This window comes from Salvelinus alpinus, chromosome 5, assembly GCF_045679555.1.
Source record: "Salvelinus alpinus chromosome 5, SLU_Salpinus.1, whole genome shotgun sequence".
In the NCBI taxonomy this organism is placed as follows: Eukaryota; Metazoa; Chordata; class Actinopteri; order Salmoniformes; family Salmonidae; genus Salvelinus; species Salvelinus alpinus.
In genome coordinates this window covers 32,638,213-32,664,387 of record NC_092090.1, presented here as the reverse complement: position 1 = coordinate 32,664,387, position 26,175 = coordinate 32,638,213, and the positions used below count along the sequence as shown (strand labels likewise).

General features: G+C 44.8%; 1 protein-coding gene across 2 annotated transcripts; it reads left to right on the top strand.

The window, feature by feature from the left end:
- The first annotated feature begins 117 nt into the window (after positions 1-117).
- On the top strand, positions 118-17,473 carry LOC139575944 (E3 ubiquitin-protein ligase RNF166). 2 transcript variants are annotated; one of them, XM_071401431.1, is made up of 6 exons: positions 118-677; positions 10,597-10,753; positions 11,001-11,113; positions 12,742-12,856; positions 13,230-13,337; positions 13,964-17,473. In XM_071401431.1, the coding sequence occupies exons 1-6, from the start codon at positions 508-510 to the stop codon at positions 14,027-14,029; spliced, it is 729 nt and encodes a 242-aa protein (XP_071257532.1). In that variant the 5' UTR covers positions 118-507; the 3' UTR covers positions 14,030-17,473. The 2 variants fall into 2 exon arrangements, with proteins under 2 accessions (XP_071257532.1, XP_071257531.1); XM_071401430.1 differs by having other exon boundaries at positions 13,864-17,473.
- The last annotated feature ends 8,702 nt before the right edge of the window (positions 17,474-26,175 follow it).

The window sequence follows — 26,175 nt, the reverse complement described above, 5'->3', positions numbered from 1 at the left end:
GTATTGTGGGAATGTAGTTTGAAGCATCTGTAAACTGAGTTGGTGATATCGCGAACGAGACTTCAATGACCAGAAACGTCCTCTTTTTGCTGAAGCTGTACGGCTTGTTCGTGAGAGTCGCCCTGAACTAGCAATTGCGAAAATTCCCTGATCTTTTAATGATCTGGATATATTTTGGTCAGTTGTTTGTAATCAAAATGATTTGAAGATCGAATAATCTGCTCAGCGCCCTGCTTTTGTCCTCTCGTCAACCAGCACTGTCTTGTAATGTTTACTTCTTTCGTGCTTCGGCGCGTTCTCTTGAGCGCTTGTGTAGCGGACTGATCTAGTGTCTAATGTTAGCTAAATAATTTTACACAAACAATACATAGGTTGGATAGCTTTATTCATACGCGTTATTCACACGAAGGATGTCCATCGTGTACAATCGATGTAAATACTCGATGTGAATACTCCCAGGTAGTTACAGTTATAGTCGAGAACGAAGTGCGAGCAAGATCCTCGTTCATGATGGCGATGTTTCGCAGTTTTGTGTCGGCTACTCATCAGCTCAGGCAGCACCAACAAAACGGGGCAGCTGCAGCTGCCACTGGCGAGAGCCTCGAGAGCCAGTTCTCCTGCCCAATTTGCCTGGAGGTGTATCATAAACCTGTCACCATTGGAAGCTGTGCCCACACGTAAGTTGACGGATTTGTGATCTCTTGCTTCTCAGACAAATGTATATCACTTACAAAACAACAACGTGCTATTGTATATAGCATATATTCTCTCATAATATTTGTATTGGTTGTTGTCACTTATCAGTCCGCAGATAGAGCTGTCAAGCTCATTTTTGCTTGTCACTTAAAGTAACGGTTTTGTTATAAAATGCTTATGATTCACAGCAAAAATGCCACATCTATGATAGAAAAAACTGCATTGATACTGGGATAGGGATAATGTTTTCGTTTTTCCATGGATGCCAACTTGCCAAAGGGAATGCAAGGGAGCTCAGACAGTAGAACAAAGCGGGCTAGGTGGTAGTTCAGTGCTTCCCGAAACGCAGTATCGACGTGAAATACTAACTAGGCTATTTGCCGATTTGATGAGAAATGTTGGACAATAGCTTTTTAAGAATAAACACATAATAACTACAGACAGAGGAAATGCGTGTCTAACGGCTAACTCAACAGAAATTAGATTAGCCTAGGCAGCCGATAGTAGGCGCTAGATGGTGCCCACGATCGGCTGCCTAGGCTAAAATGAGACGTGTTGTCGAAAAGAGGAAGACCGTTTTGTATACTTTTAGCCAGCACTAGGATATGTGGAAACAGCCATATTAAAATGTTGAATGGGATGTTTTGGATTCCCATGATGCTCATTGCATTGTTTGATCTTTCATTAGTATGTAGAGTTTTAGCACTCAGTCAGAGAAGAAGCTAAGTTATTTATGTTTTTCCCCCCCCATGTTTGTTTTCCCACCAATGTTTGTTTTCCCACCACTGCGTTCGACCATAAGCTTCCCACAATGTCCTTGACTAGGCCTCGGGCACGTGGGTAATGTAACCTCAGTGTGGCACATGAGAGTTGCCTTTTGATCTGTGAGGTGCTGCCTCTGGTACATTGAGCAGAGCTTCTGCCTGCACCATTTTCTCACTGGGATCAATTCACATTTCAAATGTACATGAAAAGTCTGCAGCTGTGAAGGGAAGCTCGCTGAATAGTGGTTGTAAAAGTTAGGTTGAGAACATGGCATTAATATGCCTCAATAAGACTAATTGTTATAATCGTTTGTCCACATGTTGTTTTTTTTAAAGTAAGAACACACACCACAAGGTTGATTATTGGAAACCAAGGGGTCTGAAAGCTCTCCAGTTGTATAAGCCGTTTGGAAAAAAGCTATTTTGAGGAGCCACCACCAGCTATTGACCAATTATTGCCTAGTTTCCCTAAACTGAACATTAGTGAACATCTTTGTAGGGCTGTAGCCTAAGTAACGCTGCCTGTGTTTTTGTTGCCTCCTGTGAATTGCATTACTAGCAGTTACACTGAAAAAGTCTAGATGTAGTCCATTCTAAAATCTTCTTTTGGGGGGCAACTTGATGTCCATTCTTCTGCTGTCATCACTGAAGATTACTGGCGTTTTGAAAACGGCTCCCTTCTATTCTTCCCTTTTGACACCTTCTGTTGGTCGACGGGAATGAATGTGTATGGTTGACTTGAAGCTGACGCATTGTCACTCGCCTAACAAACCGTTCCTCCTGCCCTTTTTTAGGATTTTATTTGTGTGACAATGGGAGCTTTAATATGGCTGCTCATTTAAAGACTGGGCTCTGATGTCTGTCTGACTTACATCTTTTTTGTCTGTAACACACCTGCTCAAAGCATTTACCTCAGCTTCATCCCTCGTCTACTCTTCTATTTCTGTATCTCTCTCCCTCTCTTCCTCACGTGGCATTGTTAGTGGGCTGAACCCAAGGCAGACTTGGCAGCCTGACTCCTAACCATCCCCCCACCTCCCTCGTCTTGGGTGATTTGAGGAAGTTTGCTCATTGAGTGAGGGAGTGAGACAGAGGGAGGAAAGGAGCAAAACGGGAGCTTTTATTCCCTCAAGGTTGTTCTGCATTCTTATCTTCTCACGCTCAGCTATGCAGCGTGCCGGCGTACCTTTCTGTGTCTCTCGTTCCATTCTCTCTCCCCTGCTCTAGCCGAGCTGCTGCTGGGGAGATTGAACAAAGGTCTCACATGAGAGCCTCTTACTGCTCTCTCAGGCCATGGAGGAGACCACTCACTCTAGTGACTCACTACATTCTACCTCCAACACTACTGTATGCACGCATTGCTTAAGCATGCAGTCTCTCTCGCACACAGCCACATACACACAGACTCATGCACCTGCTTTGACTCCTGTGGCGTTGGCATGGAGCCCACTGTCACACAGTGGGTTTGAAGTCTGTTTCCTCTGGAAAGCCATATTGGCCAATCAGCTCCCCACTCTGCTAAATGGGTCTGTGGGAAAGGGCAAGATAATGTGTAACTATTGTAGCTACAACAACAAAACAACAGTAGACTACTAAAGACTGTTGCCAAGCACGATTGGCATTGCAACCTGGCAGAAAACTGATCATGCACTTTGTGTTGTTACATCAGGATACCTTTAGCGGAACCTTCCTGTGTGGGTGGGTCGTAGCCTGAAAGGCTTAAATGTCTTTCATTTAGTTCTCTCAGTACAGTGTCAGAATTGAGGGGTTTGGCCTCCCGGGTGGCGCAGTGGTCTAGGGCACTGCATCGCAGTGCTAGCTGCGCCACCAGAGTCTCTGGGTTCGCGCCCAGGCTCTGTCGCAGCCGGCCGCGACCGGGAGGTCCGTGGGGCGACGCACAATTGGCATAGCGTCGTCCGGGTTAGGGAGGGTTTGGCCGGTAGGGATATCCTTGTCTCATCGCGCTCCAGCAACTCCTGTGGCGGGCCGGGCGCAGTGCGCGCTAAACCAAGGGGGCCAGGTACACAGTGTTTCCTCCGACACATTGGTGTGCGGCTGGCTTCCGGGTTGGAGGCGCGCTGTGTTAAGAAGCAGTGCGGCTTGGTTGGGTTGTACTTCGGAGGACGCATGGCTTTCGACCTTCGTCTCTCCCGAGCCCGTACGGGAGTTGTAGCGATGAGACAAGATAGTAATTACTAGCGATTGGATACCACGAAAAATTGGGGAGAAAATGGGATAAAAAATAAATAAAATAATTGAGGGGTTTGCTTTGCCTCTCATGCAGACAGTAATTTGCAGAAACAGTCCTTTAATGTCCTCAGATCAATCTTGGTTCTTTTACAAAGAGTGTGTGGCTATTTTTAAGCCATTACTGAGAACTGGGACTGTTGTTCTTGGCTTCCTCTCTGTGAAAAATGTGTTTGTTTCACAACCTAGCCTACTGCTGGATTTTCATTCCTAGTGCTCACACTATGATGTACATTGCACTACAGTCTACTAGGCTATATTGTAAGATCCATGGGAGCGATTCTCTTGCACATTGAAGGGGACGACCGCAAGCCTGTTGTCGTGAAACAAAATAACTCGCAGAGGCAGTTAAAAGCGTTGAGAGACAGAGACTTTGGTGTGACGGTGCATTCAGAGGATGTCCAGCTGAGAGAACCTTGAGGTGTGTCATGTCAAAACAAACTGTCCTCGCCCCCACCCCCTCTAACAGTGGTGTGTCACGTAAGCCATGTGTAACGCTGGGAGTCGGGAAGCAAGTTCAGGGAGTGAATCATTGAATAAATAAATGAAACATTACAAAAAACGAACAACGCACAGACCAGAAACCGAAACAGAAACGCCTGGGGAAGGAACCAAAGCGAGTGACGGTAATCACTCGTAATGTAGGGAAGGTAATCAGGGAGGTGATGGAGTCCAGGTGAGTCTGATGACGCGCTAGTGCACGTAACGATGGTGACAGGTGTGCGCCATAACAAGCAAGCAGCCCGGTGACTTAGAGGCCAGAGAGGGAGTATACGTGACAGTACCCCCCCGCAGGACGCCGACCACGGGGACGATCCTGGTGATCAGAAGCGGATCAGACGAACCGGCTGAGGCGTGAGAGCCTGAAGAGCCGGCTGAGGCGTGAGAGCCTGAAGAGCCGGCTGAGGCGTGAGAGCCTGAAGAGCCTGGCTGATGCGTAGGAGGCCGACGAGCCAGCTTGTACGTGAGAGTCTGACAAACCGGCTAAGGCTTGAGAGCCCGACGAGCCGGCTGAAGCGTGAGCCGGCTGAAGCGTGAGAGCCCGACGAGCCGGCTGGAGCGTGAGAGCCCGACGAGCCGGCTGAAGCGTGAGAGCCCGACGAGCCAGCTGAGGACTCCCCGGTAGCTCTGGTACTGCCACCTGGACCCGACGTCACCTCCAACACACACAAAAAAACACTCCCTGATGCTTCCCTTAGGCGAGACGTTATTCCATAACGTGTGTGCTGGGAGTCGGGAAGCAAGTTCAGGGAGTGAATCATTTAATAAATAAATGAAATGTATTACAAAACATGAACAACTCACAGACAGGAAACTGAAACAATAATGCCTGGGGAAGGAACCAAAGGGAGTGACATATATAGGGAAGGTAATCAGGGAGGTGATGGAGTCCAGGTGAGTCTGATGACGCGCTAGTGTGTGTAACGATGGTGACAGGTGTGCGCCATAACAAGCAGCCTGGTGACCTAGAGGCCGGAGAGGGAGTATATGTGTTTCAATGTACAGGCAGGGGATGTATAAGCAAGGGGTTGACTGGGATGGGCAGTAGTCTCCTTTGATACTGCAAGAGATTATACAGGCTAGCTCTATAGATTCACTCATTTCTGCTGATGGTTTTCGGTGCTGTCAAGCCTTTAATTCTGTCCTGTGACGTTACAGTGACAAGCCCATCTGACGGTGTGTGAGAAGAGCCTCATTTCAACTGAGAACAAAGCTTCTGAAAGTCACATGTAAAGATGTTCTGGCATGTCAAACTTCCTGAATGTGTGAAATACCCTCGCAAACTCATACCCTCTCTGCTCTGTTAAATCTGCTTATTTGAGGAAGCCTGTGTCCTATTCCTATACTGTGTGTCTGTTCAGGGGGGAAACAACCACGAGTTCCTACTGCTCCTCTATGCTCTGCGGTGTCTACTTTACTGTAGTTCTGAGAAGTAGATTGAACTGAGCTGAGGTGCAGATGGTGAGGAGCCAACCCTGAGGCGTCTGTGTTCTAGTAGCACCTGGCTTCATTTGCTCTCATTAGCCTACCTCTGCAGCTCCTGAATTGGCAGCAAATATCTCCACTGAAGCTTCTTCTCCCTTCTCTGCACAGGAAATATGGTCAGCTTGCCTCATTTCTTCAGGGAGGGAGGTGGAGAGGGTAGTGGAGAGGGTAGATCAAATATACACAGTTATGGAGCTTCTCTCCTTATAACACCATACATCATTATATAAACCATATGCATCAGCAAGCAGTACCGGTATCCTTGGGCCAGGTGTGTGCTGCGTTGTGACGGCAGACGATGCCATTGTCTCTCTCTAGCTATAATGGGGAGATGGGCCTATCTATGTGTAAAAATAGTGCTCTTTGGTGACTCTCTTTTACTTCTGGAGGAATAGGCCGTTCCTCGCCTGCTCCTTTAACACCTTACTAGGTAGCCTAATAATCACATTCCTGTGTAATATTCTAACTATTAGCCAACTGCTTATCTTTATTCTATTGGTGAGAATGTAATGTAAATACTCAGGAAGCATATTGGTCATGGCCAAAATGTTCACAACTAGGCAGTACAGGACAGTATTTCAACAACCCCATTTTCACCCTTGAGTGTTTGTCACTCCCATGTCACCACACACTTGACCACAACTCTTTCTTTATTCCCTGCTCAATTCGACGCAAGACGTGCAAACGTGAGTGAGCCTGCAGGTGGTGGCGTCCTGCTGTCTGAATGTCAAGTACAGCGGAAGTGATTCAAGTATCTAATAGGAGGGTGCTAAATCCGGGCATCTTTAAGTGATGACAGACGATGCTCGAAGATCACCTTTGAGTCGTCTTTCGCACCAGAGTTGGGCTACAGTAGGTCTGGATGCTTATTTTGAAAGACTGCTGCTGCTGGAGTGCTTGGGACACATCTGTATTTCACTGATATGGAGATACGTTTCCCCTCAGACTGTTATGTAGAGGCAGATGAGCATTTGTAAGGGGCTCGTGTTGCTCGCTGAATGCTCTGCAGGCCGTTGTAGTTCGACATTGTCGTAGCTCTGTCTGTCCTGTACTCTCTCTTTACTTCTGTGTGTCTGTCGGTGTGACAGACCGAAAGGATGGTGTTTCAGCACTGTTGGCTTTTAGTATTCATCAGTGCTGTTTGAATATGTGTGCTTTGTTCAATGCTACTCCTCTCATGTTGGCTTCTCTATTCTCTGAGACGGTATCAACCCTAGACAGTCCTTCATCACTGTCCAGACAGAGAGCTTTACTACATCTCAGCTGATCAAACGGGTCCCCAAACGATCTCTTTTTGTGCTGCAAAAAAGTTTGATTCCCTTCCTCCCACCTATCTGTTTTATTGATCTATTAATAGGTGTTTGGGAAAGTTTTCTGAAGTGTCTGGAAACGTGAATAGGTATGAGGACAGACTGTGAACCTGATAGGCACCACACTTTGCAAAATAGACACAGGCTCGCACTTCGAACAACACCACGGAGCGACTGACTCCGACATGAGGGTCAGAAAGCAATAATGCTCCAGTGACATTTATGCTAGCCGAGCCTCACACACACACACACACACTCACACTCACACTCACACACAGTAACATGTTATGTTGTTGGATCCGAGTGTCAGCATTGTAGCAATAATTTGGCCAACATCTTTCATGATGCTATTGGTTCATTAAGGTAGTAGAAAAGGACGGCAAATGACTTGTACTGCTCTGATATTGAGATGTGCTGCAATTCTATAGCCTAGGCTAGCTGAGTATACCTTTTGAATACGAGGCAATGATAGCCCCAGAGAATATTATTACCAGCCTCTACACTCATGTATAATTTCCCAAAGAAATGTCTTTCCAAGTATTGCGGGCTCTCTTGAGAATAGGTCTAGGCGTACTCACTAGGCCTAATTATTAGTATATTTGAATGTTAACGTAGGCACACAGGCTGGGCTTCATCCAGATCTCAGCTCTACAGCGTTGTTTGGTTGATGGAAACAAACCGAGCTTGTGGATATTTGAACGTGTTTTGACTAGATGACATTTTGACTAAAAGATTGGCTGTGTTTTGGGGTTTCCTATGTGACTGGGAAGTAGGAACTGACTCCAGAGGAGGTCACATGGGTCATGTAGCTGGTTGAATATGGATGGAGTGAAGTGAGAGATGTTTAGCTATTGAAACTAAGCCCATGCTAATGTGATAACTAAGGTGCTGAAACACAGTGCCATTACTTTAATAGACATCCCTTGACGCTATTTAGCGCTCCACTGTGTTGTTAAGAGTTTATTAGCCACTTGATTAGCCTGCCTGTGGGCAGATTGCATGGCTTCTTCCACAAGCGGGGAGTTCTGGTCACCAGCTGAAAGAGAAGAACAGTGATAGACCCACAAAGTTAGAACCAAGACTGGTTGTGGCTATGCAGGGAGATTTGACTCCTGGCTCCTTATATATCTGACCCCTCAGCTCTTTGCTCTTCACGCCCCTCAGGGGTGCGTGCTCAGTCCCCTCCTGTACTCCCTGTTTACTCATGACTACACAGCCAGGCACGACGCCAACACCATCATTACATTTGCTGATGACACAACAGTGGTAGGCCTGATCAACGATGAGACAGCCTATAGGGAGGAGGTCGGAGACCTGGCCGTGTGGTGCCAGGACAACCACCTCTCCCTCAACGTGATCAAGACAAAGGAGATGATTGTGGACTACAGGAAAAAGAGGACAGAGTACGCCAACATTCTCATCGACGGGGCTGCAGTGGAGCAGGTTGAGAGCTTCAAGTTCCTTGGTGTCCACATCACCAACAAACTAACATGGTCCAAGCACACCAAGACAGTCGTGAAGAGGGCACGACAAAACCTATTCCCAATCACGAGACTGAAAAGATTTAGCATGGGTCCTCAGATCCTCAAAAGGTTCTACAGCTGCACCATCAAGAGCATCCTGACTGGTTGCATCACTGCCTGGTATGGCAACTGCTCGGTCTCCGAACGCAAGGCACTACAGAGGGTAGTGCGTAGGGCCCAGTACATCACTGGGGCCAAGTTTCCTGCCATCCAGGACCTCTATACCAGGCGGTGTCAGTGAAAGGCCCTAAAAATTGTCAAAGACTCCAGCCACCCTAGTCATAGACTGGTCTCTCTGCTACCGCACGACAAGCGGTACCAGAGCGCCAAGTCTAGGTCCAAGAGGCTTCTTAACAGCTTCTACCCCTCCAAGCCATAAGACTCCTGAACATCAAATGGCTACCCAGACTATTTGCAGTGCCCCCCTCTCACCCCCTCTTTACACCACTGCTACTCTCTGTTGTCATCTATGCATAGTCACTTTAATAACTCTACCTACATGTACACACTACCTCAACTAACCGGTGCCCCAGCACATTGACTCTTTATCGGTACCCCCCTGTATGTAGGCTCGCTATTGTTATTTCACTGCTGCTCTTTAATTATTTGTTACTTTTATCTCTTATTCTTATCTGTATTTTTTTTTTAACTACATTGTTGGTTAGGGGCTCGTAAAGTAAGCATTTCACTGTAAGGTCTACTACACCTGTTGTATTCGGCACATGTGACAAATAATATTTGATTTGCTTTTAATAATATTCTTCTCCTCTCTCTCTGAATGATGAGACGTTTCATGCTCAATTAGAGCTCTGTGTGGGCAGTATTGTATCAGTATCTGTGGCGGTGCAGGCCAGGCCTCTGTGGACATAATGGAAACATTTACCCTCCCTCTCACTGCGTGGAGACCCACCCCCAGGACTCCAGGTAAAGATTGGGCTGTGCTGTGGATGCTGTTAGGATGAGCTGATGGAGTCCGTCCCTCCCCAATAGCCTCCTCTCCTCCGCTCACCATCACGCCTCGGTCTCTGCTTGGCTGACTGCTCTCCTGCTCTCTACTATATAGCTGGTTTAATGGGGTTATTTTCGGGCTTCGAGGAAACAGTTATTGTTATGTTCTCTCTTTCCACACCTGGCTTTTCTCTGTAGTCTGACTTTTTTGAAGTAAAAAATTTGATCAACAAGATTTGTTGTTTTTAATGGGGCAAAGAGTTGCTGAAAGTGCTTTCAAAGCAACAAATGAAGTAGCAGGTGTGCGGCTCTGGGGTGCTAGTAGCCACTCTTAAACTGCTAGCTACAGTGAGAGGAAGTACAGACTGGGTCAGGTTCAGAGTACACGTTGAAATCAGTCAAGTTCAAAGGGCACCATTTTTGTCCTCTGGAAACGAAGTCTTTCCCTACCCTACCCGCTTGCCTTCAGGCCGACAGGGCCATAAAGAATCCGGCTGCGCTGTAAAAATCTGCAATGATTCAGTACTCTGGCAGTATAAACTCCTGGCTCATTTGTCAGGGGAGGTTTCACGGCCAGCCCAAGACCAGCTCTCTGGGCCCTCTGTTTGCTGACGGTGCCCTACCTGGCAGTGCTGACTCATGTCATCATGGGAGGTGACTGCCCATCACTCAGCACGTTTGCAATCCACCACAGGGGCATTTCTCGGCCCCACCGTGGCCCAGTGCTGCCAGCGGTGCCCACATTGCTCAGAGTCGCCAGAGGAGATGATGATGGGTTGAATGCTGGGTCTGTCTGACTGTGAGTGATGCTGCCCCAGCAAATGGATACACCACTGCTCTAATGGCACTGAATGAGACTGACTGACTGGAGTTCACCGTGCGGGCAAACCTTGAGAAGAGGTTCATAGAATGTTATTAAAGCTCACAAACACATCTCATTGAGATGACACACATTTTTCCTGGACACTCACTTTGAATAAACGCTCTGATTCACTTTGTGTTTAGACTTTACGTATCATTCGACTCATGTCCCGATTGTCAGTCTCTTTCTCTGAGTATAGATTTGATTATTTGGTTCCAGTGCAACGACTGACTATCTCGTGTGTGTGTTTGTGTGTGTAGGTTCTGTGGGGAGTGTCTGCAGCCCTGTCTCCAGGTCACCTCTCCCCTCTGCCCTCTGTGCCGCATGCCTTTTGACCCAAAGAAGGTGGACAAGTCCTCCAGTGTGGAGAAACAGCTGTCCAACTACAAGGCCCCCTGTCGGGGCTGCAGTAAGAAGGTGTACTACACTACTATGGCCTGCCACTCTGTCCAACACACATACTATACAGACGCACACTTGATGATACACAATACCACTCACATATACACTCTCAAAATTTCTCCCTGCCCATTAATTCACTTAATAGCATGTCTTGCGCTCTCTCTCCTGCTCCTCTACCTCTGTCTTGCTCTCCTGTTCCTTATCTCCCTCCTGTCCTCACCCTCCCTCTCTCTCTCCTCCTCTCTCCACTGGCGGGCTCCAGGTGTCTCTGGTCAAAATGAGGTCACACATCTCCTCTTGCGCAAAGGTCCAGGAGCAGATGGCCAACTGCCCAAAGTTTGTGCCTGTGGTCCCCACTTCACAGCCCATTCCCAGGTAATCTCTCTGAGGGGCTCTCAGTCGCTCCTGGAAGCTACGTCAGACACTGTGTGACATGGGACGTCAGGGTCCATTTGGACAGACTGAACAGATTTGAGTCAATATTTCTGTCCTAGCATTGATCTGCAGAACCACACTCCCAGTACATTTTAGCCCAGCAGTATGAATGTGTGTCTTTTATGAGTCATGCTCTCCTGTGGTATTCCTGGCTCTCTGGGTTGTTGTGAATACCTTTGATGTTCAGGGACTCAGGAGATGTGTTTTTCTGCTGACACATGAACACTTCTCCCTTAAGAACACACAGACACAAACACCCCCAGACACAAATGCCTACTTACAAATACCAGTACCGGTATAGGCATCCTTTGATTTTCACAGAGCAGCAGGGCATCAATGCCCATCTACACTCTTCTAAGTGTGCGTGTCTGTGCGTTTGTTTGTGTGTGTTTGTAAGCAGATGTACTCTGCCTTTGATGACGTACAGAGAGAGAGGGTGGGGTGGGTAAAAGGCAGTTACTTAGCTCTACAAAGAGAAATCTGTTAATTCCCTCCCTTTCAGTGTTTTCTGTTTTTACGTCACATCACACGCCTCACTCTGTCGGTCTGTCTGTCCTTCTGTCTAGACTAGAGGGTATGTCTGTCAGGAGGGTCTTTGTGTCTGGAGGGTCTGTGAACAACTCAGCCAGAGGTCCCACTCCCAACATGTACTAGAAGCACTGAGTTACTAGGAAGAGTCTGAGGAAGAGTACTGTGATCAGGATCTGTGACGTCCATAGTGACCATCTGGAACTCACGGGTGAACACAGAACAGCATATCTTGTGTCTTTTCTCGGTTTTCAAGGTTGTTGTTTTTACCACATTCCAAAACACAATTTAATTGGGCGATGTTGCCAGCACCACAAAGGCAGAGTCTCATCTAGTCGAAGGCCCAGAGAACACAGTGGACCATCTGCTGGTGTTGTCTACTTGTCACAAAGTCATTATTCTGACTAAACTGTCACTTTTTTTCTTTTTTTTGCCCAAGGCTGAAATTATGTTTGGTTGGTATATTTTATGGAGTTTTTCTGAGGACTGCTGTTCTACAGAGTGCACCTTTATCGGCAATTCAAACAGGCATTTCCCTTTAGCCAGTAGACTGTGTCCCACCTGAGAGACCTGTTAACACTATGTCTGATGGCACTCTGATGGGCTGCTCCTGGTCAGCTGTGGAGGGTAGTGTGTGAATTGGCCTTGTTGTCTTGCTGTGGTGCTGATGGAGCAGTGAGTTAATGAACACATTGTTAAGGACCCTGTTCTACGGGTGTGTGGGTCGGCTAGCGTAACTGTCACTGCAGCACATTGTTAAGGACCCTGTTCTACGGGTGTGTGGGTCGGCTAGCGTAACTGTCACTGCAGCACATTGCTTTCTGACCCTCATGTCCACACTGACCAGCTGTCCTTCCAGGTGTGCTGCTGGACATGATTGGCGTCCTGCTAGTGTCTGGAAACTGGGCCTCAGACTTTGGGGTTATATTCACACACACAACAACACACCATCAGTGTGTGTCTGGCAACATTTGTGTGTGCATACCCATGTTGTTTCCATTATGGCTCCTACTAAACGTGTGTTTTCTCCCTGCCTGCAGCAATATTCCAAACCGCTCCACCTTTTCATGCCCATTCTGTGGAGCCCGCAATCTGGATCAACAGGAGCTGGTCAAACACTGTATGGAGAACCACCGCAACGATCCCAACAAAGTGGTCAGTCTGCTATGTTATACCCTGAACTAAGTACACTGTCCTAGTCTGAACTAAGTACACTGTCCTAGTCTGAACTAAGTACACTGTCCTAGTCTGAACTAAGTACACTGTCCTAGTCTGAACTAAGTACACTGTCCTAGTCTGAACTAAGTACACTGTCCTAGTCTGAACTAAGTACACTGTCCTAGTCTGAACTAAGTACACTGTCCTAGTCTGAATTTACTCAAGCATTTATGTGCTGATATGAAGTGTTATGCAACGTTGACGTCACTGCATGAGAGTGCATCCTTAACCAACAGAGATTCTACTGCATTCTGATTTGGTGTACTGGTGAGGTAATGGCAGAGTTGTTGATTGGTTGGTGTGCCTCCAGGTGTGTCCTGTATGTTCAGCCATGCCTTGGGGGGACCCCAGCTACAAGAGCTCCAACTTCCTCCAGCACCTGCTCCACCGGCACAAGTTCTCCTACGACACGTTTGTGGTGAGGATAAGGGTTGGGGTCTGGGCTCTGTGTCGTCTGTTCTTTAGATAGGACTAGAGCTGTTCTGTTGCCAATAATGTGACTGTAATATCCTAGTACTGTAACTGTAATATCCTAGTAATGTCACTGTAATATCCTAGTACTGTCGCTGTAATATCCTAGTACTGTCGCTGTAATATCCTAGTACTGTCACTGTAATATCCTAGTACTGTCGCTGTAATATCCTAGTACTGTCGCTGTAATATCCTAGTACTGTCGCTGTAATATCCTAGTACTGTCGCTGTAATATCCTAGTACTGTCGCTGTAATATCCTAGTACTGTCGCTGTAATATCCTAGTACTGTCGCTGTAATATCCTAGTACTGTCGCTGTAATATCCTAGTACTGTCGCTGTAATATCCTAGTACTGTCGCTGTAATATCCTAGTACTGTAACATGAATGCACTGCATATCTCAAAGAAGCTTTATTTATTTGGTGTCAGGCATTATTTACTCAGTGGTTGACTGTGTGACTTTGTGTTTGCAGGACTACAGCATTGACGAGGAGTCATCACTGCAGGCAGCCATGGCCCTGTCCTGTCAAATCAAATGTTAAAGTGAGTGACCGTCTGACTCTGTCTTTGCAGGATTACAGTATCGATGAAGAGGCGGCACTACAGGCAGCCCTGGCTCTCTCTGTGACAGAGAACTGAGATTCCTCTGAGTCCCCCATTCTGCTGTCTGGGGACGGACTTCCATCCTGACACCCCACTAGCTCTCTTTCTTTCTCTGGATCCACCCCATATCCAGCCCCCTCCACAGCCACCTCACTGGGAGAGTTTGGAAGGACTTGGCCTAGACTCCCACTCTGGGAGAGCTACAGAGGGCTTATCTCCTAACCCTGTCCCTGATCCTCTACCTGGCCCTTCATCCACTCTGCTCACCTGCTTAACTCGTCAATGCCCATTACCATTACATCATATCCTCTCAGCCAGCAGCAGCCTCTTCACTTCCTGTATACTGGGGAGGAGGGGAGCTTGGCCTCCAATAAATGTTGCAATTCAAAACCACTGCAATGCAAAACAATGAGGGCAGCATGGACATTTTTGTTATTCTACAGAAAGAATGAAGGTTCCAAAAAAGAATGATTTATGGTATTTTCTTTTACTCTTTATTTTTCACTGTTCAACTGAAATGTTTTCAAACTCCAGGATGAGTCACATGACACACGTTCTGGTAAAAGTACCACAGATTAGTTCTGTTAAAGTTTATTCTCAAGTGCATCATTTGATGGCTTTTTGATTAAGAGGGACTACAGTTGAATGGCTGGACCTCATTCTCAGTGTGATAATCTTACAGCTGGGTGACAGTCTAGACATGACCAGTTAAACACAGAGAGTGAGGTCCTTCTTACATCCCCATCACGACAACAACACACTAACATTTGCAACGCGAATCAAAACAAACTATCCCCTTTTGTATTCAGAGTTCTTGTGAATACTTGCACTTGTCACATTTTTCTACGTAATTGAACTATAGATTGTTCTTATTTCATAGTTAAGAAACATAATTATAGTACTGCATTTATTCTTCACACTGCTGTTACTCTGCTGATATTTTTATGAAGCACCAAACAAGATCAAATATATTTTTGGAAAATGTTTCCGTTTTCAAATGGTTTACTAATAATAAGAAACATGTGTATTGGAGATGTGTTCGTTGTTTTCCCACCTTTTTCAAAGTACCCATTGGTACTGTACTGCTGCCATCAAACAGTTGTTAGCAGGATTTTAGGGCCTATGAGTAATACACTGTCTCAAACACAAGAGGGCACCCCAGTCTCAAAATAGGCCGGGCACAAGTCAATAGTAATTTAAGTCAGTGTTACTCCGTCAGTTTATACCCATGCACAGTATTCTGTTTGGTTTAGTGCCCACTAGTATTCTGTTTGGTTTAGTGCCCACTAGGAGAAGTGCAAGAAGTGAAATATTATGAGGTGAGTATTGTTGGATAAGTCTATCCTTGTGGTGGAATTGGTTGCTGCCCCATAAGAGTCCAGTTTTATGCTAATTATTGTCTTGAACACCAATGTTGGTCTGATAGTAAAATGTAAAAGTGTACATTGCTACACTACAGAATCAGTGCAATATTGCTAGGCCATTTACCTTCCAGGATCCACACTGCTACTGTCTCAGTGGGGTCTCCCCAAAACCCATTGGTCAGAGCTGTGAAAATCTGTTTGAGTATACCATACACATTCCAGTCCTGTTACAATCATTCTGTTCCAATGGTTTGTTAAAGATATCCACTTTCTGATAGCGCAGTAATTATTAAAGTTGGATTTAAACAAAACTGCAGAACAGCTGCATATTCAATCATATGATAAAAATGTCTTTAAAGGCACTTTGCTTCAAAGGGATACAATTATAAAAGTATGTTGCCCCCAAGTAGATGTCCAAATTATAAGCCATGTTTGAGTAGTAGTGTACCCGTTGAGCTAGCATTGATCTATGGAGATTTAAGATCATGTTTTGGTTCACTCTGATGAAGGATGCCTTATAGGAAACTGGTTAGATTTTATAGCGCGCAATGGAGGAAGATATTATGTATTGTGATTATTTGTTACTAGACTGACTAGTAAAAGTATAATGGTCTGTCCATTTGTGTTTTTCCTTGTTTCCGAGGAGAATTGTACATACGGTAGAGAATGCAACATTTAGGTTTAGGTCCCTGTGGTAACTACGAATGAGAATGTATTCGTTTTTTTAATAAGTTATATATTTTCCACGGGAATGCATTGAAATATTGCACTATAATAAAAAAATATATTTAGAAAAAGGGCAGAATTTTTTTATTGTAATTATTATTCTTTTTTTCATTCCAATATGTACATTTCATGATGGATGATAATGTAAGTTGTGGCTGTTTTTGTGTAAGAGCAGAGGGAATGTTAATTATTATCTCAGTCATAACATGGTGATGTTTTGGTGTACTGGGACGGTACAGACAATTTGTCTGTGTCGTTAATATTTTATAGATGGGTATATATTGCAAAACAGACTGAGAAAACCATCCCAGATGTACAAAAGTGTTACAAACAAAAATTTACTCTCAGCTTAGTCAAAGTGTTCTTGGAGATAATGCATCCTTATTTGATAGACATCGACATGTTATATTTTCGGTGTTTAAATGTATTTTACTGGTTGGCACATTATTGACAGGGGTGGCCATTAGAGAAAAACTGTCATCACCATGAGAAATCCTGAGTTTCTTCTGGGGCAGCAAGGAATTGTTACGTATCTTTAATTTAATCATTTACTCAGCCTTTTTACTACCTAATAATGATGCTATTTTATAAATGTTTGTAAGGTTAAAGGTATTGTATGTTTAGATCAGCGTTCATGTGCACAGCTGTAGCCTAACATGTAGATTTTGTATGGAGTACACCTGAAATGTATACTTTTCACTCTTTGTGTATTGTTGCATCCATGCATAATTCACTGTACTGTATATCATCATCCCAGAGGTCCTGCTTGTGGTCAGAACCAGCCCAATCTCTGTCAAATAAACTCAATGTTGCAGGTCACACACTGATAGACCACCTGCAACAGAGACATACACCAAAAACAGGGACAGAAAAAAAAGGAAACTATTTTGTATGAACTTTGTTAGGTCATTTTTGTCAAGAGGGCCTTACTGAGACTGTCTGTTCTGAACTTGGTAAGGCTGACAGGAAATAGACTTTCATAAAGACTGGTATCACAGCAATCAGAGAAGACAGAGCCTGTGTCTCTGACTGTGTCCCCCAGGACTTGGCTGCCCTGGGAGTGTCATGTAATGTCACTCAGTCTAGACACAGGCTGATGTTGTCCTCCCCAGGGGGGACTGAGCTACACCAGGAACCAGGAAGTTTCCTTCAGGGCCACTGTACCCTAGATACCCACCATGGGGCTTTGGCCCTACTGTCAGGGCCTGTGTGTGTTTAAATGTGATTTATGCATTCTTGAAAAATAGTAATAATACCAGTAATAACAATGGTTGATTGTTAGCAGCATAATGTGGATATTTAAGTTATAACACTGTTTGAACTTTAATAAGATATTGTATTTGTAGCAGATTTGTTTTCCCCTCAATAAAAACACTGACCCATCCCACTATTTTTTTTCCTTCCTGATATTATGTTGTCGCTAGATTTTTTTTCATTTGATACCCCCACTACAACCTTCACCTTGAATGGGTAACGTATTTACTGCGTTGTGATCTTTGAACTGAAATTAGAGACTAACTTTAATCAGGAGTATTGTCAGGAGAAGATCCCTGTCTTCTGCTGGTATGTAACAAGTAGCGTACACAGGGAGGTGTGAGACATGGGGTACAACGCATAATTACTGGCAGTGAATAGAGGGCTGACAATCTCTTTTAGTGGGGGCCTTTTTCAACATGAGAATGGGGGACCCAGAGCTCACTGTGGACCCAAGAGGACTGTAAACAACCACTGGTTGCCAGGGAGATGCCTGTCTTTGGAGGTGCTCTAAATGGAAGGCGACAGGGACCTTCTGTGACAACACTGCAGCACCGAGGTGACGGAAGACAGAGGGCAAGCATGCAGACCCTCCAAACCGGTGTGGTGTCTGGAGACGGGCGGCATCTGAAGCAAAACTGCTCTCACAATCAGACCTTTACTCTGTGGTGCGGCCTGGACTGGTGTCACAACTGTAAACGCTTCACCCAACAATCATTTCTCTCTTTTGCTTGTGATTAGCCCCCTGGCCCTATTAATAATGATACTGTCATTGTCTTCCTTTCTACATGGGACAGAAGCTGGGTGCCAGGTGAATGGATATGGGATTGTCCAGCTGTTAAGTTTAGGCATTTGTGTTTTGAGCAAGTGTGGAGGTGTTGCTATAGTCTGGGATAGTCTTTAAGAGGACACGAGGGTCCTACACATTAGTTACTCAAGGTGAACTGGTCCAATTAACCACAGTCTTAACAGAGCAGAGGGCAGCCCCTGTGACATGGGCCACACTGGAGGATGCTTTTGATTGAGCTATGGATTGGTGGAGTTTGTTGTGTTATGTTAATACAACTGAGGCTTGGTTATAAAGACCTTTCAAACTCCACACACGCTATTCAGACTGGTTGAAAACATTCTCCTCATTACCCGTTGTCATCTCTAAGATCCTCTGTTTGTGTTTCACCTCTGCAGGTTTTAAGGGTGACTGGTGTCATAGTGTGTGAAAACAGTCAAGAAAAAACACTTCACTCACCCCAAGAGAAAGAAATGACAAGTGACACTACATAGACCTTCCTTATAATGAAGAAATAAAGCGTTGACGTTTTTGCATAATCAACCAAATAATTTAATATAAAAATAATATCTTATAAAATGATGACTTTATCATCTTGCTGTTTGTCATTAAATATGGGATTATTAATCTTGAGTGCATCAACCGATGTAATCTTCCTGACCTTGAGCGACCACCATTGTAGTCCAGCGCTCCCCTGTCCCCAAAACACCTGGCCCTTGAACCCCCTTCCCTCCCTATCCATCCCCATACTGGGGCCTGGGAACCAGGCATGGGTCAGCCACTGATGCCGTGCAGACCAGTCCTCTTCCATTATATCAGAGAGAAAGTGTGTTACTGAATGGCAGCACACACATACAGGCAAAGAGACTAAATCAAGAAGATAGTGAGGGATCATGCAGAAATACCCTTCTGTCTGTTGAGCTTTCATATGAAACAATGTCGTTGAACAAAGCTGCATTTGATTATCATCAAAAGTGCACACACATATTCATAATCTTTACCAATGATACTATATTTCAGATCATTGATCATTCATGATCATTTATAATTTTCAAGCACCATTTTTTTTTTTTTATGTATTGATAAATACAATGTTTTGTAAGTACAATATAATTAGCATGGCAAGCCAAAACATTTTGGAAAATTTTTGGAACATGGACCTTTACTGTTGGCTGGTCATTAATCAAATCTTGTAAATGATATAGCTGTTTCACAGTTACAATCGCTATGCACTCTGAATATGGACTCCTTTGAATAATGGGACAACTTTAACTTTGGGGTTAAAGGTCAGGGCATGGAAAGGGAATGTTGTGAGCAAGCAGCCCTAGGACGAAAAAAATCTCAGATATCAGTTGGAAAATAGGGCGGGGGAGTTGGCTGATTTCAACGGGCCTCTAAATGTTACCAAGCTGCACCTGTTCAGGCCTGCAGGGCTTTTTTTCCACAACAAGTGAACAGATATAACTACCCCCTGAATCGCCCCACCCCCAGTCCACAGCAGCATAGTGGCAGGGTTTTGGTATCAAGTGCAACACAGCATTCATACTCAGTGTGTCAGGGAGCTACAGGAGCAAGATATATTTATAAACACTCGCTGTGGAAAATATTCCACATATTCGAATCCGTGCAAGGCTGTGCTGAGGTCGTTCATAAAAATATCCCACCAGGCCAGATAGCATCCTCTGGATAGACTAAAAATAGCCCCACTTTGTCTTCACAGGGGCTATAAGTGGCAACTGGGATTGTATTACTATGATACTAGCAATGGAGTAGTGGCATGCTTATTATAAACAGGTTATCCAGTATTTATAGGCCTAAACGTTTGTATTAATATCCATATAGACATGACCCGGCTGGATATCCCCTGAAGTCAAGCTGAGCTTGCATGCACTCATGCTTTGATGACGTTGCCATGGCAACATGTGGATGTAGGTAGTACTGTCCATGATGTGCTCATAGGCCAACACACACTGGAAAAATGTCAACTTTGACCCACTCGCTAATCCCAAATATTAAATCTGGTGCCGATATAGGATTCTTCTTTTGTCTAAAGGCTGTAGGTACTATCCCTAATTTACAGTGCTATTCTAAATGGATCTATTACCAGATGGTCTTTAACACTTTTCATTGATACAAATTTTCCAATAGACTGATACTGTATGACCCCATGCCACATCGGCCTATTGGAAACCAGTTTGAAAATAGATAGTGCCTATTCAGATCCATAGGTTTTCTTCACATTTTATTGTGTTACAAAGTGGGATTAAAATTGATTTATTTGCCATTTTTTGTCAACAATCTACACAAAACACTCTGGAATGTCAATGTGGAAGAAGAATTCTATTTTTTTTTTTTATTCATACAAATTAAATAACTAAAATATAGTCGTTGCATAAGTATTCAGCTCCCTGAGTCAATACATTAGAAACACCTTACGTTAGACACACCTTTGGCATCGATTACAGCTGTGGGTCTTCTTGGATAAGTGTATAAGAGCTTTGCACATCTGAATTGTGCAATATTTGCCCAGTATTATTTTCAAGCTCTGTCAAAATGTTGGGGATCATGGCAGCAACTTTCAAGTCTTGCCATAGAATTTATAGCAGTTTTAAGTCAAAACTGTAACTTGGCCACTCAGGAACATTCACTGTCTTCTTGGTAAGCAACTCCAGTCTAGATTTGGTTGTAGGTTATTGTCCGGCTGAAAGGTGAATTCATCTCCCAGTATCTGGTGTAAAGCAGACTGAAGAAGGTTTTCCTCTAGGATTTTGCCTGTGCTTCTCTCCATCCCGTTTGTTTTTATCTTGAAAAATACCCCAGTATTTGCCAATGTTAAGCATACCCATACCACGATGCAGCCACCACCATGCTTGAAAATAAGGAGGCAGTTACATAGTGATGCGTTGAATTTGCTCCAAAGGCTTTGCATTTAAGCCAAAAAGTGTATTCCTTTGCTGATTTTGTTTTTGCATTATTACTTTCGATGCATATTTTGGAATATTTTTATTCTGTATATTTGTATTCTTCTTTTCACTGTCATTTAGGTCATTATTGTGGAGTCACTACAATGTTGTTGATCCTTCCTTAGTTTTCCCATCACAGCCATTGAACTCTGTAGCTGTTTTAAAATCACCAATGGCCTCATGGTGACATCCCTGTCCTGCAGCTCAGTTTAGAAGGATGACTATCTTTGATGTGTCTGGGTGGTTTAATACATAATCCACAGCATAATTATTAGCTTGACCATGCTTACAGAGATATACAATGTCTAATCTGTTATTGTTACCCATCTACCAATCACTGCCCTTCTTTATGAGACTGTCGAAAAGCTCCCTGGTCTTTGTAGATCAATCTGTTCTTGAAATTCAATACTTGACTGAGGGACCTTACAGATGGTGTATGTAGGGGGGACAGAGGAAGGGGTAGTCATTCAAAAATCATGTCAACCCCCATTATTCCATGCAAATTATTATGGGATTTATTAGGCCAAATTTTACTCCTGAACTAATTTAGGCTTGTCTAAACAAATGGGCTAAATCCTTATGCAGCAACTATATTTTAGCTATGAATGTTTTATTTATCTTTTTTTCATATATAATTTTTCTTCCACTTTGACATTACAGATTATTTTGTGTAGACTGTTGACAAAAAATTTACAATTAAATCCATTTGAATCCCACTTTGTAACACAATAAAATGTGAAGAAATCTAAGGGGCCTGAATACTTTTGCAAGAGCTTTTATCAAGAGCTTGATATTCAAATACAACACCGATACATTTTAATTTGTGTCTGTTGGCGGAAATACAGACTAATTTTATTCTGTTTAAAGTCAGTTGTGCTTCAACATTCAATAAACATTTTACAGACAAATCACTGATTTATCTTCCTTCACCTCTCTTCTCTAGAGTACGTGTGCTTTTCATGATTTCTGTGATGTTTTGGGTCTTTGACATGCATTTATCATGAGATAGCTGTCACTAGTTTTATCCAAAGCACATAAATACTATCTAATCTCTAATCTACAGTAGATTCTCATCACTACAACCAACTGATCAAAATAAATGCTCTAGACAAATACACTGCTCAAAAAAATAAAGGGAACACTTAAACAACACAATGTAACTCCAAGTCAATCACACTTCTGTGAAATCAAACTGTCCACTTAGGAAGCAACACTGATTGACAATAAATTTCACATGCTGTTGTGCAAATGGAATAGACAACAGGTGGAAATTATAGGCAATTAGCAAGACACCCCCAATAAAGGAGTGGTTCTGCAGGTGGTGACCACAGACCACTTCTCAGTTCCTATGCTTCCTGGCTGATGTTTTGGTCACTTTTGAATGCTGGCGGTGCTTTCACTCTATTGGTAGCATGAGACGGAGTCTACAACCCACACAAGTGGCTCAGGTAGTGCAGCTCATCCAGGATGGCACATCAATGCGAGCTGTGGCAAGAAGGTTTGCTGTGTCTGTCAGCGTAGTGTCCAGAGCATGGAGGCGCTACCAGGAGACAGGCCAGTACATCAGGAGATGTGGAGGAGGCCGTAGGAGGGCAACAACCCAGCAGCAGGACCGCTACCTCCACCTTTGTGCAAGGAGGAGCACTGCCAGAGCCCTGCAAAATGACCTCCAGCAGGCCACAAATGTGCATGTGTCTGCTCAAACGGTCAGAAACAGACTCCATGAGGGTGGTATGAGGGCCCGACGTCCACAGGTGGGGGTTGTGCTTACAGCCCAACACCGTGCAGGACGTTTGGCATTTGCCAGAGAACACCAAGATTGGCAAATTCGCCACTGGCGCCCTGTGCTCTTCACAGATGAAAGCAGGTTCACACTGAGCACATGAGCACATGTGACAGACGTGACAGAGTCTGGAGACGCCGTGGAGAACGTTCTGCTGCCTGCAACATCCTCCAGCAGGACCGGTTTGGCGGTGGGTCAGTCATGGTGTGGGGTGGCATTTCTTTGTGGGGCCGCACAGCCCTCCATGTGATCGCCAGAGGTAGCCTGACTGCCATTAGGTACCGAGATGAGATCCTCAGACCCCTTGTGAGACCATATGCTGACACATGCACATTTGTGGCCTGCTGGAGGTCATTTTGCAGGGCTCTGGCAGTGCTCCTCCTTGCACAAAGGTGGAGGTAGCGGTCCTGCTGCTGGGTTGTTGCCCTCCTACGGCCTCCTCCACGTCTCCTGATGTACTGGCCTGTCTCCTGGTAGCGCCTCCATGCTCTGGACACTACGCTGACAGACACAGCAAACCTTCTTGCCACAGCTCGCATTGATGTGCCATCCTGGATGAGCTGCACTACCTGAGCCACTTGTGTGGGTTGTAGACTCTGTCTCATGCTACCACTAGAGTGAAAGCACCGCCAGCATTCAAAAGTGACCAAAACATCAGCCAGGAAGCATAGGAACTGAGAAGTGGTCTGTGGTCACCACCTGCAGAACCACTCCTTTATTGGGGGTGTCTTGCTAATTGCCTATAATTTCCACCTTTTGTCTATTCCATTTGCACAACAGCATGTGAAATGTATTGTCAATCAGTGTTGCTTCCTAAGTGGACAGTTTGATTTCACAGAAGTGTGATTGACTTGGAGTTACATTGTGTTGTTTTAGTGTTCCCTTTATTTTTTTTAGCAGTGTATATCAGAGCACCTTCTCTATCTCGATGGACGGTAACTCCTCGACCTCTATGCTATCAAATCATCCCAGGAGTTGATACGATACAGCAGAGTAGCAGGACAAGTGGAGATGGGAGTGAAATCCCCAGCAGCTGAGAAACCGTATGGGGGGGGGTTACTGGTAGGCGAATCCCTGGATCAGGCCCAGGGATTGTTCCAAAGGGAAACAACGAGGCACAGCTCTATGGAATTGTAGAAAGCTAACTCACTCGCTCGGAGCATTGGAAACTCTCTAGGTTCCACTCATCTTTGCCAGGGACCTGAGAGAGACTGGAGGCTCCTGTCAGCCCACCCCAGGGGCTAGAGTTTGGCCAGACCCAATTCACACTGGGTCAGAAATAGCCCCACTGCCTCTATTTTTGACCCATCTGCTGCTGTATGGGTATCAGGTCCATGCCTCTCTTGCCCTGACTACAGGGTATTTATAGGGTGAGAGGAGTCTTTTGTGGCGTCACAGTGGCTATAGTTCGAAGCTGCTGTGGCGTCAACTGACGCACACGTCATGAAGAACGGCAACAGAGGTCATGATCACGTCTGGAGCCGAGCCTTGTGTTTGTCTATCGTCCTCATCCTCTGGGTCTGTCCAGTAAAGGCTGATCAACGTTTCTATCAAACCTCTGATACGGTTACATTCATAATGATCTCCACAATGTTAGTAGTACTGGAAGTTGTCCATGATTGACTGGGTCCATGGTGTCCTGCTGCAAAATAATTATGTTTGTATAAATTGAATGCGTCAGAAAGGTGAAGGATGGGCCGAGACGGCTCCAGCCAGGATATGCTGAGGAATGCGTCTGCCATGCGTCTGCCATTTCAGTCTCCACTAAAATCCCCCAGCAACACCCCAGGGAGCTGTGACGGTGGTGCCAGAGCCCTGCCACACGGGACCTGGCCTCCTGAAAACACTGGCCTGGCTCGATGAGCTCTGCTCTGCGTGGGCTTCCTGCTAAGTTATGGGTTTTGTGGCCCAAGATACCATTTCTCCCCGAACTTAGAAACTTCCAGGTGTCGTTTTAGTCCCACAACTATGTCACCTACTGTGTATGTTAACATTTTAGTCATTTAGCACAGAGTTTCCCCCTGGGTGCACGTTTTTGGTTTTGCCCTGGCTTACACAGCTGATTTGAATAACCAACTCATCATCAAGCTTTGGTTATTTGAATCAGCTGTGTAGTGCTAGGGCAAAAACCAAAACGTGCACGAAGGGGGGGCCCCAGGACCGAGTTTGGGAAACCCTGATGGCAGACACTCTTATACAGAGCAATTCATAATATGTGCAATCAATGTACATTTAACATTTAGCACATTGATATTTTTATTTGTTCACCCTTTATGGATTTTTTATTTATTTATTATTATTAAATGAGTGGTGGTTATAACAAGAAAAAAAACTTCATTTTTATTGGTCAAAGGGGGTTGACCCTCTCCAGTTGCAGGTACTGTAGATAGCTGGCTATTGCTGCCATGGCCGTATATGTGAAACAGTGTACAAGTAAACAGTTGACAAACATTTAATTGCCGGCCAGTGCCAACACAGCATCCAATCCCCATTCCTCTTTCTACTCTACCAATCATCTAACAGACAGCCAAGTTGCTCCACAACCTGCGCGTGTTTGGAGTGCCTTGGGACATGCTTGACATGTTTAGGATTCTGCTGGAGAAAAGCAGTGTTTCTCCCGACTGGCAGTGACAGGCCATGTGTTTGGGGAGCTCTCTCCACTCAGCTGCTCCACCTGTGCTGAGCAACTGGAAAGAGTCGACCCAGCCCCCCCGCAAGGCCTGGCATGGCGCCACCGCGGCATGCAGCTGGCCTCCCTCCACCTGCCAATGAACAGATATATTTAATACGAATTTTCCATGCACCTTTACAAATGGGAAACATCACAGTTTTATTTAGACTCTTAAAATATCCTCCTTCACCAGCTGCCCTCCAAAAATACTTTAATTAGCTGAGGGATTTAAATGCTCCCGTCTCAGAGACCCCTGAGAGATCCTGCCTGGGGATAGGGGTGTCACAAGAACACTGCCAGAATGTCAACCACACTATCTGTTTTCCGTTTATCCTAATCGCTTTATTCTCCAGTTTCCTGTGCGCCCATGATGATTTTCACAGTTCACCAGTGATCTCACAATGCCAAGAAATTAAAGTAGGAACGTGCTGAGTCACTGATAGCAAAGTGATAACATGTAGTCCTAGTACTCTACTTGTGTACTCTTCAGCAGACACTCAGCATTTGTTTTGATTTTAGAAAAGTGGGTTTCTTCAATATTTCTTGACTTAGACTAGGGCTTGTGTTTTCATCTCAGTGGTTCATGTCTCACATGATTATGTATGTTTTCATATTTAGGCATAATACAAGGCAA

Coding starts and splice junctions, on each gene's coding strand:
- LOC139575944 (XM_071401430.1), top strand. CDS start 508: ATGATGGCGATGTTTCGCAGTTTTGTGTCGGCTACTCATCAGCTCAGG. Junction 12,857..13,229: donor GCAACGATCCCAACAAAGTG/GTCAGTCTGCTA, acceptor GTGTGCCTCCAG/GTGTGTCCTGTATGTTCAGC. Junction 13,338..13,863: donor TCTCCTACGACACGTTTGTG/GTGAGGATAAGG, acceptor TTGTGTTTGCAG/GACTACAGCATTGACGAGGA.